General features: G+C 44.4%; 1 protein-coding gene and 1 long non-coding RNA gene across 19 annotated transcripts in view; one reads left to right on the forward strand and one right to left on the reverse strand.

The window, feature by feature from the left end:
- Nucleotides 1-21,374, forward strand: part of IL16 (interleukin 16) — a 131,058-nt gene that overhangs the window by 81,114 nt on the left and 28,570 nt on the right. For 8 of the 18 annotated variants that reach the window (XM_077937630.1, XM_077937633.1, XM_015142855.3 and 5 more), the window contains 6 exon segments: nucleotides 1,144-1,252; nucleotides 7,044-7,186; nucleotides 9,181-9,291; nucleotides 12,684-12,798; nucleotides 18,071-18,144; nucleotides 19,567-19,783. In XM_077937630.1, the coding sequence (XP_077793756.1) occupies nucleotides 1,144-1,252; nucleotides 7,044-7,186; nucleotides 9,181-9,291; nucleotides 12,684-12,798; nucleotides 18,071-18,144; nucleotides 19,567-19,783 (769 nt within the window). 18 annotated transcript variants of the gene reach the window in all.
- Nucleotides 901-13,534, reverse strand: LOC106999256 (uncharacterized). Its single transcript, XR_001446030.3, has 5 exons — nucleotides 13,413-13,534; nucleotides 10,067-10,147; nucleotides 5,127-5,319; nucleotides 4,343-4,396; nucleotides 901-1,468 (listed from the first exon to the last, which is right to left on the reverse strand). It is a non-coding gene; the product is annotated as an uncharacterized LOC106999256 (long non-coding RNA).

A 21,374-nucleotide genomic window follows, 5' to 3' on the forward strand; every position in this document is an offset into this window, starting at 1 on the left:
CCTGGGCAACATCATGAAACCCCGTCTCTATAAAACAAATACAAAAACTAGCTGAGCATGCTAGTATGCATCTGTAGTAACAGGTACTCAGGAGGCTGAGTGGGAGGATCTCTGGAGCCCAGGAGGTCGAGGCTGCAATGAGCCAAGATCATACCATCGCACTCCAGCCAGGCAACAGAGCACCACCCTGTCCTGTCCTGCTCTCTCTCTCTCTCTCTCTCTTTCTTTCTCTCCATATATATATATATTTGTGCATATACACACACAGCATGTGCGCACACACACACAAGGATTATGGTAGTGAGTAATAAAACCAATATAACTCAAGAATTAAGTCAAGATCATTGTTGATAACAAAGTTATATAATAGAATAACAATCAATCAGAAAACTGTTTCAGAAAGATAAAATAATTAATACCATCATCCTCATTATTAGCCCATATCCCTACACCCATCCCTAAAATTCCAGGATAAGGACAGATATATAAATATATATATATACACACACATATATATATAGTAAAATCATAATACCCTTAATAATGCATGGATAGTTCAATATTAAGAAATCCATTTATATAACATATAACATTCATTCAACAAGTATTTGTAAGTGCCTATTATGTGCCAGGTATGCCAGAACAATGTAACTTGCTTGATCCTTCTCTCTCAAACACACCTGCCAGGCTACCTATCCACATCACTCTCTAGTTCTTTTCTTCAGAGCACTTATCATTCTCTGTAATTATCTTTCACCTTTACTTTGCTTGTTTATTGTCAGTCATCTTTCACTAAAATGCATTTTCCCCAAGATCAACATCCTTGTCTGTCTTGGTCACAACTGTATGCACAATGTCTAACAAAGAACTTGACATGTAATAGCTCATGGAGTCATTCAATTTGTGTCGTATTAGTTTATTATTAATGTAATTTATTAATTCAATATTTGTAATTGAACAAATGAATGTATGTCTATGAGTGAAAGGATGATGGTGATTCTAAATCCCGGCTCTTATGGTGCTTATCATGTAGTAGGGGAGACAGACAATCTGAGTACTTCTATGATCAGTGTCAAAATCCAATTTTGCTGAGCAGTTTTCTATTCTAACTTGCTGAATAAAAAGACGGCAATTGTTTTGCAGGAATCTTCCACAGCTTCCTCTCGAGAAAAGCCTGGAAAACTAGAAGCACAAAGTAGTAACTTCCTGTTTCCTAAAGCCTGCCACCAAAGGGCACGCAGCAACTCAACCAGTAAGTGTCTCCCCAACACGTCTTCAGGAACAGGGTTCAGCTGCTCCTGGATAGCAGGAATATCAGGAGGAGGGTGGAACTCTTCTGGTCCAAGTGGACTAAACTGGCATTGGAGTCTGCTCACTTTCTTCATGGTGTGTGCATGCTCTGGCTAGCCAGAGCTCTGTGTGGTCTAGCCAGCTCTCCTCTTGGCTCCAAGTACCATGCTGGAAAGACCTGGGTGTGGGGAAGAAGAGACTGGGCTTTACTCCTGCTCTGTCTCCTGACATGCTCCTTGGTCTTGGGAAGGCTTCTGTCTCTCAGCTGCAATATGATGGAGGTTGAGGTTGGAAGATCTCATGATTTTTATTTGCTGAAAATAGAAGAGTGCTAATACAAAGTCAAGAAAATATGAAGAATGCAAGAATATAGAAAAACCTGAAGAAATTAAAATCACACCAAATCCTAATATTAGAGATCATCTATGTTAACATATTCAGTTATTTCCCTTCTATGCTTATATATACTATAAAAAACTTCACACACACATTTATTTATATATAACTATTTCATGTTATCAGAAACTCTTTTGAAAACACCATTTTTTAGTGGATCCATGGTATTTTATTGTATGAATTTATGAAATCTAGTTAACCAACTCCCTATTATTAGATATTTATAAAATCTACTTAGCCAAATCCCTGTTATTAGGTATTTAAGTCATTGTCAGGTTTTCACTAGCCTAATCAAGTTGATGAATGTGTACATGAGATTTTGTCTGAGTTTGTGATGATCTTTCAAAGAAAATACAGAAGGCAGTGGCCTGGTTAAGAGCTCACATTTGGGAGCTAAGGCAGTTGGATCTGGGTCCTGCTTCCAGAACTAGTGACCTATGTGGTCTTGGGCAAGTCCCTTAGAATCTCTAAGTCTCATATTATTCTGCTGTACGATGCACCATCCTTAGTGATTTCCTAGTTTTGGAAATAAAAATATTTTTTAAAAGTTACTTGCTTTTTAATCATAAATTTTTACTTATTCTAGCATAATTTTCTAGAAATGGAATTTGGGGTCAAACGGTAGATGTAGTTTAAGGCTTTTTATCTGTATTGCCAAATTTCTGTAGCTACTATTCTTTCAATAATGTACATGAATACCTATTTCTTCAATCACAGCCAACATAGGATTATGATTTTTAATAAATATTTGCTTTACAGTGATTTACAGATTTACAGGTATTTCTCCTTTCCCTTTCTTCCTCACCCATTCTTTGCTTTTTTACTGTTTTGTTTTGCACCCAAGACCAGCTATACAATTGGTAGGGCTCAGTGTAAAATGAAAATGCAGGATTGCTGTTAAAAAATATGAATCGTTTCAAAAAAGTAGAAGAAAATCTTTGAACTAAGTTGGGATTCTTCAATCACAGGGCCCCAGGTGACTGTGCAGGCCACGTGCCCCTGAAGCCAGGCCCACTTGCCCCCCGGGAGCTGACCCCCTTAGAGCTCCCTGGCTCCCTGGCATCCCCAGGGCTCCCTGGTTTTCTGGCTTCTGATTGAGCTCAGTCAATGACAGGCATCCATGGAGGACTGGCAGGGGGCAGACAGCCACCAGGGTGTTTCTTCCCCTGCTCCCCCTACCTTGGTGCTGTGACAATAAATTGTGTCAGGGTGGCCTGTCGGTTCCAGTGCCCACCGGGCTCTGGTAACACCATTTCCCCACCTTACTCCTTCAAGCCTGGGGTGGTAACAGCATCTGGTACCTCAATAGGCCTTTGTTATTTTTCTAACCCTTCCCGTCCCTCTGTGTCTGGCTCCTTTACCCAATTCTCAGAATCCCAACTGAGTGTGCCTTTTGTTTCTTCCCAAACCCTGATTGATGCACTGATAAAAATAGATGAACAAAAAGTACCTAGGCTGGGTGCCACAGCTTATGCCTGTAATTCTAGCCCTTTGGGAGGACAAGGCGGGAGGATCGCTTGAACCCAGGAGTTTGAGATCAGCCTGGACAATATAGTGAGACCACACCTCTACAAAATTTTTTTTTTAAAAAGAAAACCCACCAGGCATGATGGCTCATACCTGAGGTCCCAGCTACTCGGGAGGCTGAGGTAGGAGGATCCCTTGAGCACGGGAGGTTGAGGCTGCAGTGAGCCATGATTGTGTCACTGCACTCTGGTCTGGACAACAGAGTGAGAGCCTGTCCTGCCCTCCTAAAAGAGTACCTCTTCATAAAGGTGAAGTTAAACATTCCTTCATTTATTTATTTTGTTTTTGGTGAGTTTGCCGGTTCTTTATTGGAATAATCATCTTTTATCATTAATTTATAAAAAGCCTCTTGGTTAAATTAATATTTGGCATCATACTTGTTGAAAATACTTTCTCCAGTTTGTTGTTTTATTTTAATTTTTTAACATTAAGGTTTTAATCTTTATGTAATCAAGTTTCCTGATCTTTTCTAATGTGAAAGTTACTTCCACATTCAGATAACTATTAAGTCTATGATTATATATTCTTCTAATTTGTAAATGATTTATCTTTTTTCCCTCAAATTTACTGTATTATCTGTAATTTATTTTTGGTGTTTAATATGATGTAAGAATCTAGGTAGATTTTTTTTTCTAAATGAATAGAGAATGATCCTAGCATCACTTACTTATAATCAGTTCTTTTTACTTTGCCTTTTTTGTTTGCTTTGTTAATCTCATGCAAATGATATGCAGTTAGGTCCTTGAAAGCAAATTTGGCAATTTTTTTAAGAAGAGAAGCTCGAGGCCGGGCAAGGCGGCTCACACCTGTAATCTCAGCACTTTGGGAGGCCTAGGTGGACAGGTCACCTGAAGTCAGGAGTTCGAGACCAGCCTGACCAACATGGAGAAACCCTGTCTCTACTGAAAATACAAAATTAGTCGGGCGTGGTGGCACATGCCTGAATCCCAGCTACTCAGGAGGCCGAGGCAGGAGAATCACTTAAACCTGGGAGGCAGAGGTTGTGGTGAGCCGAGATTGTCCAACTGCACTCTAGCCTGGGCAACAAGAGTGAAACTCTGTTTTAAAAAAAGAAAAGACGCTCAGATAGTTGAAATCAGTGCTGTAGATCATATTTATTTTTACTTACCTCTTTTTATGCTTTTTATTTGTTCCTTGTCATTTGTTTGTTCTTGGCCTCTTGCTATAATGATTATGAAAAGTTTAGTTAATTTTTGTCTCTACTTCTGATTTCCTTTAGGTTTTAATTAATTACCCAATTAAGTTGTATCAATTAATTAATACCTGACAAAACATTTTCCAAATTGTCCCCCTCATGAAAGATGAGGAAGTTAGGTTGGTATTATTCATCCCTTTTCCATGGATTTTTCCATTTTGTAATTCAACATAACTTTAAATTATAAACTCATGACAATATATAGCTCTAAATACAGCTTTTTTGTATATAATCATGACCATATATAGCTCCCCTTTCAAAAACTATTTTGCTTTGTTTTTTGCATTAGGTTGTAATAACCGCTTTTCAATTAACTCACTCAACACTCTACACTTAACTGGTTTAAACTTCCCTCAATAGAGATGATAATTTTGTTACATTTCCTAGTTGGCTGGAATGCATCAACAAGCAATGTTCAGAAACAGTGGGCAGAAGTGGGCACTGAAATCGACCCCAGACCAGGGAGAGTTTTGGGGAACCCACTCTGTCCTGAGTCTGGCCCACATTCCCACAGATCTGAATGCCTAGTGGGAACTGGAGCCTCCACACAAGTGGAGCTGGGTGTGGCCTGAGCAGTTGCACTGGGCTCTCCTGTGGCTCTGAGGTCAGGTTGATCTGCTTTGTGAACCATTCCAAGTTGGCAGCCTGTTTGTTCATCCTCATTCCCTCTGAACCCAAACCATGCACCACAGCTCACCTTCAAGTCACAGGTCACTCCTGCACTGCTGTGGATGGAGGAAGTGCAAGGAGACTGGGATTCTGGAGGCCGGAATCTTCAGATTCTTTCTTCACTGATCTGGAACCCTCTGGGCTTCCATTTCCTCACTGATAGAGGAAGGAGTAACTCCAGCAGGGTTCCCAAAGGACAAATGATGAGCCGCCTGCATCACCTGCACAGGTTGACGAACATACAGGTTTCCCCAGACCCGACCCATGAAGATATGGATCAATAGGTTGGGTGGAGCACTGAAATCTACCTTTGGGTTAAACACTCCAGATAAATACAATGCACAGGCAGAGTTAGGACTAGAGGATCTCTAGCCTCTCCTCTCAACCCCCTTTCTTGATTCTGAATCGTCTCTTTGCAGCGTGTGGTTTTCTGAATCTTTTGGCTTCCTCTCCCTCCTGGTCCATCGGGGAGGATCTGGGAGCAACTGGTCCCTGTAACTCAGAGAGGGCCACCTACTCAGAGAGGGTCACCTACAGTTGAGGCAGCTGCTGGGAGCAGCTGTTCTTGCAGGGGCAGATTTCCCTAGCCACTCTCGGACCCAGATGGACTAAAACCTCTCCCTTCTTCACCTTGTCTTTCTTCCTTTCCTCATCCCCCTTTAGGGATCTCACACCCTCAGGGATGCCACTCCTCTTTTCTTCTCAAGCTTCCCTGGCCAGTGGCTTCCTCTCTTCAGCCTATAAATAAGCTTAAGTCTTTCCCATCCTGAAAATAAAAGCAAACCCAACCCTGCTCCATCCTGTGTTTCCTTTGAACTACCACCAATCTTAACTTTTCCTCTAGGGGAATTTTTCACAAAAGCCTGTCCGTTCACTCAAGCCTCCCTTGTCGCTCAGGACACTGGGCAAACCCCGCCCCTCTCCTGGCCTCTAGAGCGGAACTGCCCAATTAGCCACATGTAGTCTTGAGCACTTGACATGTGACTTATTCAAATAGAGATGTACCAAAAGTATCAAAGACCCACTGGATTCAAAGACTAAGTGCAAGAAGAAAAGGATGTAAAATATCTCACTAATAATTTTACATATTATTTCTATGTTGAAAGAACAATAGTTTAGATATAACAGACCAAATAAAATATATTATTAAAATTACTCTCTCCTGTTTCTTTTCACTTTTCAAATGTGGCTACTAGGAAATTTTTTAATTACATAGGTGGCTGACATTATATTTCAATTGGGAAGCACTGTTGTAGACAATGACACATTAAATCAGATCATCTGTGAAGGTTTTCCCAGCTGGATGTGGTAGGGTAGAGAAGTAGGGTAGAGTTCCCGGTTGGATGAAAGGAAGTCTGTGGTTTCCACAAAGTAGAGGAAGCCTGCCGCTTTGCATTTTTGCAGATATCCAAAGAATCAAGAGTTGTCTCCATGTGTGTATATCCTTGTGTGTGAGTGCCTGTGTAAGAGGCAGTCAGATAGGATCGCCCCTGCCCCTGTTCCTGCCGGGTCTCGCCTGTTTGTTCCTGTCCTGGGAAACCTTTGTGTGTTTTCCTCCTTTCTCTCCTCTCCTTGCTTGGGATTGAAAACATCGGGGCCTGGATCTGATGCAGCATTGTGGTTTCTGAGAGCTCAGCACACTGATTGACTTGCAGGAGATGCCTGTCAACTCTCGTTGCACTGAATGGAGGAAATGGAAGTGAGAGTTCTGCCTGCACCCTGCAGTACAGACAGCATGCGTGGAGATCCTGAAAATGCTGCTCATGTCTTCCACGGCCACCTCTCCCCACCACGCACCTGGCACAGGGTGCTAAGTGGTTTACAGTCACACTGGCCCCTGGCTAATGAGGGGCTGGCAGTTGGTGGGGGCTGATATTGTTCTCAGTTGAACTTTGCATTTTGAGAGCACAAATGACTTCTTGCTGTTTTTCCTCTTCTGGTTTAGGTGTTAATCCCTATTGCACAAGAGAAATTGATTTTCCAATGACCAAGAAATCTGCAGCGTCCACAGACAGGCAGCCTTATTCGCTCTGTAGTAACAGGAAGTCCCTCTCTCAACAACTGGACTGTCCAGCAGGAAAGGCTGCGGTAAGAATACAAGGAGGGAAACTCGGAGAAGACGGGGAGAAGGGAGGGGCCCAACATTAACAGTGGCTGAAGAGGCCTTCCCAGTAATTTTTTGTCCGCAGAACTACAGAGGAGAGGGTCTGGCTTGGTAGCTACAAGAAGGTACAACCATCTCTGGGCCGAGAACCGCGTTAGAAATAGTCATCCATTGAGCGCCCCCTTGTGCCAGGCACTTGCAACTGCTGCCACGTGTGTGCTATTAAGAGCTAACACGTAGAGAACACGGCACGTGGGGGGACCCTGAACTATGGCTTTGCGTGGATCGCTTTATTTCATCTGCACATACTCCTAAGAGGTAGAAGAGGGAGCTACAGCTTGGACAAGTTAAGGGATTTATGTACGTTCACATTGTTGAGGAAAAACAGGGCTGGGACTTCAAGTCTGATCTTTACGACTCTGAAGCCTATGCAAAGAGGCTTTTCACTCCTGTAATACAGTGACTTGCTTTGCCAACATTGCCGCTAATTCTTAAAACAAGCTTAGAAAGGAATATGTTGTTGGCCCCATTTTATAGTAGGACACTGAGGCTTGGCAAGGTGAGCAGCTGAGTTTATGCATCTTAAAACCTATGGGACCAGAATTTAAACTGCCCTGTGTGCTCCTCAGTCCATGACCTTCCCACTACAGGTGTCAGCTTGCAGGCAGAGAGCTAAGCAGGTATAAAGCACAGTGTACCCTACACACGTCCCCCGCAGCTTGCCTTTCAGCCCCAGCCAAAGCACGCTGTGCTGCACCCTGCCACTTTTGGTCACACAGCGCCCTCTGTCTGTAGCATCTCACCCCTCCTTCTCTGATCTCTATTTCTAGAAACTGCCCCAGCCTTCAAAAATCTTCCTAAGGTTCCCTTTCTCCTGGGAACGCTCCTGATCCCTCCAAAGGCGTGGACTTCACATTTTCCCAAATGCCCATCAGGAGGCAGCTGCACTCCTCTCACAGTGCTCGCGCAGCCTGTCTTGTGAGTGTCATTTATGTTAGCATTTCATCTCACCCACTGACTCTCCCGAGCGGGGGCTCTATGGTTGAGCAATGTTTCCCTGCATAGTACATAATAGATGCTCAGTGAATTTCATTTCTCTCTTTCCTTCCTTTCCTTGAGTCAATATGTTTTTCATTCCCAAACTGGGAGTGTGGTGTCCCAGTGTTAGAAGAAGATGGTTCCCTGGTGCCACCCTGAGCTGAGAACTTTCCCAGTCCCTGGTTTTCTGCACATCTGGGGTCATACAGGAGTACACTGGAGCCCTCCAATATCTGCAGCCAGCGCTGGGTCCCTGAGGATTGGGCCAGCGGGTACTTCCTGGGGGAAGCTGCCTCCTGTCTTTGCTGCCTCATGCACTAGGATCCAGGTCCTTGGGAACAGGAAGCCTACCTGGCCGGCAGGGATGGGCTAAATGTCAGCCAGTAGTAGCTGCCTGGAAGGCTGTGTTGAAAAGAATTGAAGCTCTGCTTCTCATTCACAAATAGTTAACTGCCTGTCTGCCTACCCCAAAATTACATTCTGAGTTTTGAAGTCTTTGGGTTCTGCCCCCTTGCCTACCACCTTCTGCCTGGCACAAGGGGAGTTCTCAGTAAATGTGTCTTGGATTGAACATCGTCTCAGGGCATTCTTGGTAGCTGGCTTCCCAGATTCTGCCTGAGACATCAGTTATGAGGACTTGTCCTGGACGCAGCGTGTTCTGTGACATTAACCTGGGCCTACTTCCTTGACAAACGTTGGTGAGCCTTTTGGCTGCTCATCTACATTAGGCTCAGCAAAACAGGCTCCTAGAACCAAGAAGTCCCTCGCCACCAGAATCCTGCCCACACCCCACTAACCACATTCTGGTCATTATGCTGCCTGCCCTTAGAAGAAAGAGGACTTGGTTCCTCTCTTTGGCTGGGCTTTTCCCCTTCCTGGGGAGGCGGGTGCTACTGTCCTATGTGGCTGATCTTCTGCCCACTCTGGTTCCTTGTTGCAGGGAACTTCAAGGCCAACACGGTCCCTGAGCACAGCTCAGCTCGTGCAGCCATCTGGGGGCCTCCAGGCTTCAGTCATCTCCAACATCGTGCTGATGAAGGGCCAGGCTAAGGTGAGAAGGGATTGTGGCCAACAAGAAGTCCTGGGGAGCGGCAGCAGTCTCCAAGGAGCTGCTGTGTCCAGGAAAGGATGGGAATAGGACTACTGGGGTGTCCTGGCACATCAGAAGAGACAAACACAGAGCAGCTAGTCTTTCAAAACTCACAACTGGCTGAGTTCAAGCAGCACACATTTTTCTAACTAGACAAAGTGATCATTTTCTTGTAAAGGATGCCAGTCCCTGCCAGCTGCCTTAGCACTTTCAAAGCTTGTTCTCTAATTCATTCCTGGCACAAGTTTCCAAGACTTAATTTTATCTGATACATAAATCCAAATTGTTTACATAGATTTCTGGATCCTGAGTTTGCCTCTGCCATTCAGATGTTGGCATAATAAAGCAGGGACCCATATATTAATTTATAAAAACATATGCTACCTATTACATGTGGAAAATCCAGTGGTTGATAGTGCTTTTGGCTGTCAATTGGAGCCTCCAGAAGAGTCAGAACTAACTCTACCTCTCTCAAGATGATGAAGCATCGTACTGATCTCTGCTTCACAATTGAGATATGTCCAAAGGGGATCCGAAAGCATTGGTGGTGGTGGTGAGGTAGGGGGTGTACACATGTTTTCACTGCTCCCAGAACATGCCACCCTGTGCTTGAGGTTGACTGCGAAGTTCTCAGGCCAGCCCGAGCAGCCCAGGTGCTAAAATAATGAAAGGGCGGTTTCTTTATGTAATATATTTTTTGTGTGTGGTATGAGGGGAGGACCTAGTTGCTACTTACGGTCTGTCCAGTGGGAGGGGCCCCACCACACACCTCCAGTCCTCTTTCCCTCCATCTCCTGTTCCTTCTGTCTCCTGGGAGCTTAGCAGGAAATAAAACAGAAGACAGACATGAGAGATGCTGGGATGAATGCTCCTCTCATCACAAGGGAGTAGCTGTCTGCTATGCTGACTTTCTCTGAACGACCCCATTTTCTGGTTAGTAAATCACAATGCTTTTTCCCCTTGAATTTAGGTAGAAGTAATTTTTTTAAAATTGACTTTTAAATTGTTTGCAGTGCCCAAAAGAAGGTGAAATGGTAAAGGCCACCAAAACTCATGCAAAGATGACCAAAAATGGTTTAAGTTATCTTGGTGTGCACAAAATGTGCATTCCATGAGTAATTTTTATGAGGCCGGGGGATGGAAGAAGATGAATCATTTGATATAGAAATCCTCATGTACAGAGCAGGGATGATAAGTTCAGAAATAAAGCAGGCTTCCCACTATCTGGCGATACAACCTACACCCCAAGATCTCGTCACTAACAGGATGACAAGTAGCAGTGAAGCAGGGGGAGGAGGATTTAGAGCCAGAAGAATCAGCAAGTGCTTGAGGTAGAGTCAAAAGCAAATCACACAATAAAACCAACCACCGAAACCCGGGCATTGTGCTGTGGGCTTTGCAATGGTAATTCCTTTAATCCCCACAACAACCCTCCTATTATCTCCTTTTATAGACGTGGAGCCGGGTGCACTGGCTCACGCCTGTAGTCCCAGCACTTTGGGAGGCCTTCTGTTTGAGTCCTGGAGTTGGAGACCAGCCTGGGTAATAGAGTAAGACCCTATCTCTACAAAAATAAAATAAAGTAAAATAAAATAAAATAAAATAAAAATTAACCCAGTGTGGTGGCACATGTCTATAGTCCCAGCTGCCCAGGAGGCTGAAGTGAGAGGATTGCTTGAGTCCAGGAATTCGAGGCCACAGTGACCTGTGATACAGCCACTGCACTCCAGTCTGGGCAGCAGAGGGAGACGCGATCTCTAATGAATATCTATGTGTATATTTTGTATATCGATATGGAGATGGAGGACCTGGGAGATTGCAGGGCTCGTCCAAGTTTACTTGGTTAGTGAGCAGCTGAACCAAGGCAATGACCCCAGGCTGCCTGACCCCTGGGCCTTGTTCTTAACCATGATGCCATCCTGGGTCCCTAGGGTGGGTGAGACTTTGAGTCTAGAGCAGCTGTCTCAGCCAGGATGAGGCTAGGGGCCCATAGAGGAGCCCTGAAGTGGCTCCTACCTCACCTTTTCCTAAACCTGTGCTACTCCCAGACACCATTTGTCCTGCCCATCCTGGAACACACACCACCTTCACCAGAGGCTTAGAATAGCTGCACATCCCCACAGCTCTCCCACTGACTCCCTACAGTGTCAAGAAGATGGCGGACAGCCTGCTGTCTCTGTGGCACGTGTTGATGCTCCTAATTAGCAGAGCGGCTATAGCCTAGAGTAAATTGCCCATGAGCAATGGGCCTGTTACAGCAGTGGCCATCACTTTAAAGGGTCTGTCTAGGAGCCAAGCTACTGGCCACTGCCTGGCGTGCTTGTAGGTTGGACCCCAAAACCTGGCCTCCAGGTGGCAGTTATGCCTTTATCCTGTAATACGTGCTTCTTGAGCGCCTGCCTGATGCCAGACACAGAAATAAGACGCATTTACTGTCTTCAGAGAGCTTATAGTCTAGAAAGCTGCTTATTAGACTCAAGCTATGCCCTTGAGGGCAGCATGGGGTACCTTAGTCCTCAAAAAAATTGAGAAAGCCATATGCATTTCCTATGCTGCTTTTCAGGTCTGCCAGGCTGTTCTGTGAACTCACTGGCAGATTTGCAGGGGAAGCTGTGCCCACCCTCCCTTCTCTTCCTGCTGTAGAGCTCACTCAACCTTTCCCTGGACTTCTTCCTGTCTGGCCTTCTCTCTACTGCCTCCTGGCTTCTCCCCAGCTGGGACTATCTGCTGAGCTATGAGTTTCTCCTCCCAGGGTCACCTGCACAATCCCAGCATATGTTTGTTGGCTCATGGGAATCACCTAGGACAATGGCAGATAGAGCAGGTGCAGGAGAGAGCGCACATGATTGGAGGGATGTCCATGAGAAGGGGATTGAAGAGGCCTTTGGTAGGAGAAGGGATACCCTTGTAAAGCTGCTACTATTATTACTCTCGTTGATATTTTTATGATTGTTGCTAGGTATTTTACTTTCAAACACAACCCTGTGAATTAGGTAATATTATCATTATTTTAAAAGGAGGGAAATTGAGGCTCAGAAGCAGAAAGTGATTGGCCCAGGATTGCCAACTGGAGGGACAGAGCCAGGGTGCTGGTCTCCATCCAGCCTCCCTCTGTGTGGGGAGCATCAGACTTCCACAAAAGCTCCAGACACTACCCAGCCCAGGCTGGCCTTCATGCCGCTGCTCTTGCTATTTTTGTTGTTGTTGTTAAGTCCTCAGACCTTTGAGACCAAAGGCACCTTCTCTCCTTCCCAATCCCTTTGTTCAAGGCTGAGGCAGGCCCTCAGAAAGCATCAGCCCAGTGAGAAGCATGGACTACTACCCCTAAATCAGACCTTCTCTTCTTTCCCCAGGGTCTGGGCTTCAGCATCGTTGGGGGAAAAGACAGCATTTATGGCCCCATTGGGATTTACGTCAAAACCATTTTTGCAGGGGGAGCAGCAGCAGCCGATGGAAGGCTACAGGAAGGTAGGCTTCCCAGCCCTTTTCAGACCATGGTGGAGGAAACAGAAGCAGAATCCAGAATTGCTGGGGCCATAGAAGATGTTGGGAAAGCAAAATGTGTCTTGAGCTGTCAGGACACGGCCGGCATGGATTCTGGGGTCTGCGGGCAGTGGGGACACAGCTCCCCCGAGGGGCTCTTCATTATGACTGGCAGGTTGGTTGTGTATGTTTGCACATGTTACCTGGTACCGTTACCCCTTAGCTGGTTGTGGTGCTAGCCTGGGTGGGACTGAAGTCTGAGGGGTCTGTTTCTGACCCTCCCCTCCTCTCACCCATTCTCTCAGCTGTCTTTCCTTTTCCATCCAAGATCCTGTCTCAGTTGTTGGGATCCGTTAACACCCCCTCTCCTTCATTCTTCCTGTCCTTCCTAACCCACAACCATAGGGAAACCAGGTTCAATGCTTTCAACCCTTGTAACAGATGAGTCTGATAAACATTCACTAGGAGCCTACTGAATTCTAGGGTCTAGGAATAGAGAGAGAAACAATCAGGCATGATTCCTGCTTTGAAGAGCTCATAATCTGCCAGCCAGGGACCCTCTCTTCCACTCCCCACCCACCCTTCTCCCATTGACTCACCCCCTCTCAACTATTTCATATCCTCACAGTACAGAAGCCTCAGCCATCCTGGGAGTGAGGGGCCAGGGAAACAGCTGCCCGTCTTCTTGTCCTAGAGAGTCAGGTTCCCCCCCACCCCCAACTCCACCCTAAAGTCATGCATCGATTATTGAGCAACAGGTTTGGCCCAAAGAGATTGCCAGGTTTCAACTCAGGAGGCAAAGTTCAGGGGCTGGAAGTCACAGGGCAGAGAGTACCCACTGCAGGCCAAGGACTGGGTCATACACCAGAGGTCTGAAGAGAAGTAACTTCACAGCATTTTCACTCTTCTCTGTCAGTTCGGTTTCTGTAAGCTATGCTGGGAGCCTAACCACCTTTAATCATCTAACTTGCTTAGGGCAGAGTAGGCACACTACAGTCTGTGGGCCAAATCTGGCCCACCCACTGTTTTCAATATCTCATGAACAAAGAAAGGTTTTTACATTTCTAAATGGTTGAACATTTAAAAGTGTTTTTGATTCTTTCATGATATGTGAAAATGAAACAAAATGAAATCCAAATTTTAGTATCCATAAAAAAGCTTTCTGGGGACTCAAGCATACTCATCCACATACCCGTCATCCAGGGCTGCTTTCATGTTACAGCATAGTGTGGAGTGGTTGCAGCTCACAAAGATTAAAACCTTTACTATCAGGGTCTTTGCAGAAAAAGTTTACCAACCCCAGCACTATGCAGAATTACACACACAGATTTTAGGGTGTGGGCAATGGGGAGCCTCTGAAGGCTTTTATACTATGGGAGGGACTGTGACCAGGGTTTTCAGAGGCTTCAGGAAGCAGAATGTAGGATGAAGTGGGCCATTGTGAGCCCCAGGCTCCAGCTCCAAGGACTGCCCAGAGGCAGTAACCCCGGGAGGAGAAGGGAGCAGATGAGAGAAGTGACAGCGCCTGAGCAGAGGTCGCAAAGGGCGGGTCAGGTCAGAGAGAACTGGAAGGTTTCTGGTCTTAGTAAACTAGAGAAAGACATTGCCTTACCTAGAGGAAGAGGCACTGGAGGAGGAGGAGGAAAAGGAAGGCAAACCAGATGTGTAGGTTTGAGTGGCAGAAGGGAGAGCGATGTCCCTGGATGACCACGAGGTGGCGCTGTCCAGCAGGGGAATGACATCCGTTCTCTCTCCGTTCAGGAAGACAGAAGTGAATGCAGACGTTTGGGAAACATGGACGTGAGAAAAACAGCTGAAGTTACCGAGCAGATGTAGGGGGGCGAGAAGAGGGGAGGGCAGGGCCCAGATGCAGTTCTAGGGGAATAGCTAAATCAAGAGGGTGGTGGAGAGCAAATGTCAAAGAAAGGAATAAAGAACAGTGGGATCAGAACTGGGAGAGTGTGCCATTGTGTGTTTTATTATCTTTTGTACTTTTCTGTGTTTAAACAAAGGGTGGGGGAAGGGTTGAAGTGGCAAGAAAAGAGAATATTGTGTTTTGCTTTCTTTCCTGAATGTGAGCTTGCCTGAGCCAACCTTTTTATTTTTTTCTGAGCATTTGCCTCCCTTAGTTAACAGCAATCACAAAAATTGAAGATTTCAATGAGTCAAACTCTCAGCTAGTGTATGATCCCTGATTCTAGCCTCAAACATTGAACAAATCATCTTTTGTAACTTCTTTTAAAAGTAAATATTTGAATCTTGAATTCAGGGCAAATACATTAATTTTAACAAGTTTTGTGTACAGATCAAGGCTACTAATGTTTTACTTTTATTCCCCTTCCAAGAAACCACTGTGTAAGATTTATTTGGCAAAACCTAATCAACCAGCTTTTACCAGATATAGCCAAATAAGGAGAGGACATTCCAAAAAGCCCAGAGTTGGGCTGTGTGGCCCCAGTAAGAGGGACATTCTAATAACTTAAAGAGAAGTCCAGCCACTTAGGTAATTAAGAATGGACATCCTGAATTTTTGTTGTCTATCCTTCCTTCAGCACACATGTAATTATATTTTGATGTTTTAAATGTATCTATTTTCCTTCCCAGACTTGGAGTCTCACAATGACAAGGACTGGTTCCTTTTATTTTTCACTTTGGCTCCAGCAATCTAAGAGATGGAACTAATTTGAATACTCTCCCCACCCTGCCTCCAGCCTCTGTTTCCAATACGTAGACTTGTGAAATAATATAGCACATCCAAAATCAAAATAAAGACATGGAAATGCCCAGCTGCTAAGAAACAAAGAAACAACTTTACATCTAAGAATGGCAAACTCAGGGGTTGATGATGTGGCTGGGAGGGCTGCTGGATGCTTATAGACCTTAAAGGCTGGAGCTCAGATTTGAATGCCCACATGGGCAGAGGGGACAGAGCCTTGGGTCCATGTGAGGCTCTGAGAACCTGCATACAGCCTTGATAATGAAAGAGTTTCCCCTCAATAAAGCTAACAGGCCCCAGGGGAGCAACAAGGAAACTTAAGTTTACCCATGGCTCCTCAATGGGCAAAAAACATCTCTCACCAAAAAGTGAATATCACAATTGTGTCATATATAGGCATGCGGGTTACATTTATAGTTCCTGTAAAGCAAAAGTAATGCCAAGGTAAGAAATTAACTTGAAAACTACTCCTAAACCAGTGAAAACCTTGGGGTACCAAATGGAAATAAAGGAAAAACTGGCAGTGACCTGGGGTATATGGGAATCCCATAGAAAAACAGAATGTCCTGAAAATGAGTTTATAAAGATTACATACTATAATACCTCAGGAAATGTCCACTGTTGAGGAAAGTCAGCAGAAGTAACAAAGAGGAGTGTTAGCCCTTAACAACTTAAGATTACAGAACAATCTAAAAGAGACTATAGAATATCTATATTTAAAATCATTTTTAAAAGATAAAAAAGGAATATAAACTGTAAGATAAGACCAGAACACAGTAAAAAAGATAAGTGGAAGTGAAAAAAATAACTTTTGGAAATGAGCAAAAAAAGCAATTATTTCAATAAATAACTCAATGGATGGTTTAAACAGAAGATTAGATGCAGCTGTAAGGTGAATTAGTGAACTGGAAATTATCCAGTAGGCCACACAGATCAAAGAAGAAAAAGATGAGCACTAAAGAAATATGGAGAATGGGTTGAAAGGGTCCAAAATACATTTAATAGGAATTTTAGAAAGAATAGAGTGAAAGGGGAGAGATAATATGCAAAACGATAGTGGCTTATAATTTTCAAGAATTGACTTAAGGCATGATATTTCTGCTTGAGGAAACACAAAATGTTTCCTTTCTCTCTAGCGCATCATAGTAAAACTGCAGAATATCAAAGACAAAGGAAAAAGAAATCTTTCTTTCTCTCTTTTTTTTTTTTTTGAGACAGGATCTCACCCTGTAGCCCAAGCTGGAGTGCAGTGGTGCAATCACAGCTCACTGCAGCCTTGATCTCCCAGGCTCAAGTGATTCCCCCACCTCAGCCTCTGAAGTAGCTGGGACAACAGGTGCATGCCACCACATTCAGCTAATTTTTGTACGTTTTGTAGAGACAGGGTTTTGCCATGTTGCCTGGGGTGCCCCCATCTCAGCCTCTCAAAGTGCTGGGATTACAGGTGTGAGCCACAGTGCCTGGCTAGAAAAAGAAACCTTAAAAGAAACCAGAGAAAAAGGATGGATTATATACAATGGAACCATGGTTAGGTAACAACAGATTCATCAGTAATGACCAGGCCCAGAAGTCAGTGTAAACATAGTATTTATATCTGAGTTGCTTGGCACAATTCAGAGAAAGTGCTCCTTGTTTGTGTATTGAACAAATTGAAAGAAAGGAAGAAAGTGGTTTTCTATTCACATAGAGATGGATTTTTGGTTACAGGAAGAATGTTTCTCCTACAAGTATACTGTTGTGAAAAAAGGACTTGCAGTCAAAAGATCCAAGCCCTTTTTTTTTTTTTTTTTTTTTTTTTAACCATGTGATTTGGGACTTCTCTGAGTTCACTTTTCTATATTGTAAAATGGGGTCTTCATTGCATTCTGGAAAATCATATCCAAACCACATCCACTGAGCAATCTGTACTCCTCATCCAGCATTGGTCCTGGGGATATATCATCTAATAAGACAAAATCCCTGTCCCCAACAAGCTGCCAGCCTGGCCAGGGAGTGACTTAGGGTGCAGGCCGTTGATCACCACCCAGGGTGACAAGTGCAGTAGGTACAGTGTGACATGAATGTACAAAGGAGCTAAAGGTAGCAGGGCCTAAAGATTAAGAAGGAATAGGAGGAGAAAGTAGAAGTACATTTTATTTGAGAAAATGGCATGGACAAGCATTTAACTGCACAGACCATTGTGGAAAATGCAGGTCGCGTTGCATCAGAAAATGCTGCATGGGAGCAAATGGTGTGAGGGTCAGGGAGGCAAGGAGGAAGGAGATGAAGCAAAGAGGTGGGCAAGGACCATATCCAACCAGGATTTGTGTGCCTGGCTAAGAGCCCTAGGTTTCACCCTGGAAGAGAGGGGGTGCCAGAGAAGGCCCATGTTGCTGCCCTGCCTGCCTCACAAGGGGAGAGCACCAAATGAGACAATGTTCTTCCAGAGCTTCGTGCATCATACAAAGAGCTGGGCAGGTGGGGAGACTAGAGTTCAAGGTAATGATAATGCCCTTTGATTGGGCAACACTCTTCTTAGCTACACTTTCTCTCTCTCAACAGGTGATGAAATTCTGGAGCTCAATGGTGAATCAATGGCTGGACTAACACATCAGGATGCTTTGCAGAAATTCAAGGTGACCGTTTCTTATCAACACGTGACTAAACTCTGGGGCCTTCAGGCAAAGAAACCAAGCTCTCAGCGTCCAAACCTGCAAATTCAAACTGTGGGGCCCTTCACATGAGGCACCTCACTGATGTGGGTCTTGGCGCAGGGTTAAAAGAAGACCTGACTCGGAAACCATAGTGTGATCAGGATTGTTGTGGGGGATTTTAAAACCCTTTACTATTTATACAATTGTTTTAAAACACTCCATGTATTTATCATGGTATATTTACAAATCTGTTTTAAGTTTGTAAGATAATTGCTAAAAGATATTTTTATGTCTCCATCTAGTTAGTTCAATTCACGACTCTGTCTATCCATCCATTATCTATCTATCTGTCTATCTATCTGTGTCTATTCATCCATCTATCTATCATTCCATCTGTCTATCTATTCATCCATCTATCTATCCATCCATCTCTTCATCCATCTATCTATCCTTCCATCTATCTATCTATTCATCCATCTATCTATCCATCCATCCACTCATCCATCTATCTATCCTTCCATCTGTCTATCTGTTCATCCATCTATCCTTCCATCTATTCATCCTTCCATCTATCTATTCATCCATCTATCTATCCATCCGTCTATTCATCCATCTGTCTATCCTTCCATCTATCTATTCATCCATCTATCTATCCATCCATCTACTCATCCATCCATCTATCCTTCCATCTATCTATCTATTCATCCATCTATCTATCCATCCATCTATTCATCCATCTATCTATCCTTCCATCTATCTATCTATTCATCCATCTATCTATCCATCCATCTATTATCTATCTATCTATCTATCTATCTATCTATATCTATTCATCTATCTATCTATCCATCCATCTATTCATCCATCTATCCTTCCATCTATCTATTCATCCATCTATCTGTCTTTCCATCTATCTATCTATCCATCCATCTATCCATCCATCTATTCATTCATCTATCTATCTATTCATCCATCTATCTATCCATCCATCTATTCATCCATCTATCTATCCTTCCATCTATCTATTATCTATTTATCTATCTATCTATCTATATCTATTCATCCATCTATCCATCCATCTATCTATTATCTATCTATCTCTATTCATCCATCTATCTATCCATCCATCTATCTATCCTTCCATCTAGCTATCTATTTGTCCATCTATCTATCCTTACATCTATCTATTCATCCATATATCTGGCATATGTAGATATATGTAGTAGTTGTGTGTATATATACAAATATGTCATAATTTAATTTGTAACATGTATGAATACGTGCACACATTTATATTTCATACACATACACACACACACACAGAGCTGCATTTCCTTAAACAGTATTTCTTCATCTCACCCTGCATTGCTGCTGGATGTTGTAGCCCTCTCTCTTTCCTTTCAGCAAGCCAAAAAGGGGCTCCTCACCCTCACCGTGAGAACCCGCCTGATGGCACCCCCTTCCCTGTGCAGCCACCTGTCTCCCCCGCTGTGCCGCTCCCTGAGCTCCAGCACTTGTATCACCAAGGACAGCAGCTCCCTCGCCTTGGAAAGCCCCTCGGCTCCCATCAGCACTGCCAAGCCCAATTACAGAATCATGGTGGAGGTTTCTCTGCAGAAAGGTAAGAGTGCTGCAGCTGCATCCCCTGCCTGGGTCTCCCAGCACTGGCTGAGTCTCCCAGGCTTTCCTCACTTGGAATCAGTGCAGAGGCAGGGCAGAATGTTGTCTTTTAGCACATTTTATGGCCATTGCTTGGAGCCAGGTCTAGTCTTCTGTTTATAGAAGCTCAAGACATACCATTCGAACCTAGTCAATGTGTTCTGGGTCAGTGGTTTAAATAAAACAAAACAAAGCAAACAAAAACTCAAACACAAAAATACCGAGAGAGAGAGAGAGAGAGAAACAATGGGCCAGGAGTGGTAGCTCAGCAGTAAGTATGCTAAGACACCCTGGGCAGGCCACCTGCCTTTCTCTGGGCCTCTGTTTCCCTACCTGTGGCAGAAAATTGAGGTCCTTTCTACCTCTGACATTCAGGGACAGACAGCCATTCCCTTTGCCACCCCAGGTGGGCTGCTGACTCCAGAGGGCTTGGAGCCCTCTCTGCCTGAATGCAACCAAGCTGAGACCTGGAGGATAAAGAGGAGGCAGCGAGGCACAGAGTTGGCCGGCAGCACAGGGGCCAGCATGTCTTCTAGGAGCAGAATGAAGGCCAGCATGGCTGGAGCTAGTTGGGCAGAGTGAGAGCTGACATCAGGGTACTTGGCAGAGGCAGAGAGACCCTGTGGGGCTTTGCAGCTCGATTCTCTTCTAACTGGAGTTGGAAATCCTTTAAAGATTTCTAAGCAGGGGAGTGACACAGCTTATTCTTCAAAAAATGTCTAAAGGGTTCTCCTTGGAGAATGGCCCATAGTGTGACAAAAGTAGAGGCTTAGAAACCACTTGCAGCCATTTGGGTCAGAGCTTGGGAGTAGTGGACTTGGAGAGAAGAGGATGGGCTTGAGATAAATTGTCAAAGTGGAAGGGAAGCATACATAGTTAATTCCTTGCATACAGCTTTGCCTGATGGATGTCTTAGCTCTCCTGCTAGAACAGAAGCTCCCTGAGGCCTCAGACGCCTCTGTATGCCTGCAAGCCTGGCAGAATGCTTGGCATAAGGACTAAGGGCAGATAAGTCTGTGCTGGCATGATCCCAACAGCTGTATTCAGGGCTCCCTCAGTGCATTCGCTGAGTAGGCATAAAATGGGAAAGGCATGGCCTCGGAGTGGTGTTTCCACTGATCACTGGCATCAGAAACACCTTAGGGAGGATTTTTGTTTGCTCATTTTATATAATGCAGCTTCTTAGACTCTACCCCCAGAGATTTTGCTTCAACAGTGTTTGCTCAACAGGGTGAGGTGAGGCCAAGGGATCCACATTCTAAACAAGTATCTAATGCAATTTGGACGCCCATTAGACTGAAAAACTGCTCTAGTCAGGACACCTGGGCTGTAGGAAGGGCCCTGACTTTTATCAAATTCTTCATCCTTAAAATGGGATTGCCAACAATTGCCATGGCCTCCGTCATGGGACTGCTGGGAGAACCAGCATGAGAAGGTGAAAACTTTTGCCAAAGTGCTCTGTAAATCATACGTGTCGAAAGAAAACTGTAAAGGGCTTCCCCTACTCTGTGCTCACTCCATGTGGTCCTCCTTGCTGACAGCTCCTCATTTTC

Source organism: Macaca mulatta, chromosome 7 (genome assembly GCF_049350105.2).
Source record: "Macaca mulatta isolate MMU2019108-1 chromosome 7, T2T-MMU8v2.0, whole genome shotgun sequence".
Lineage (NCBI taxonomy): Eukaryota > Metazoa > Chordata > Mammalia > Primates > Cercopithecidae > Macaca > Macaca mulatta.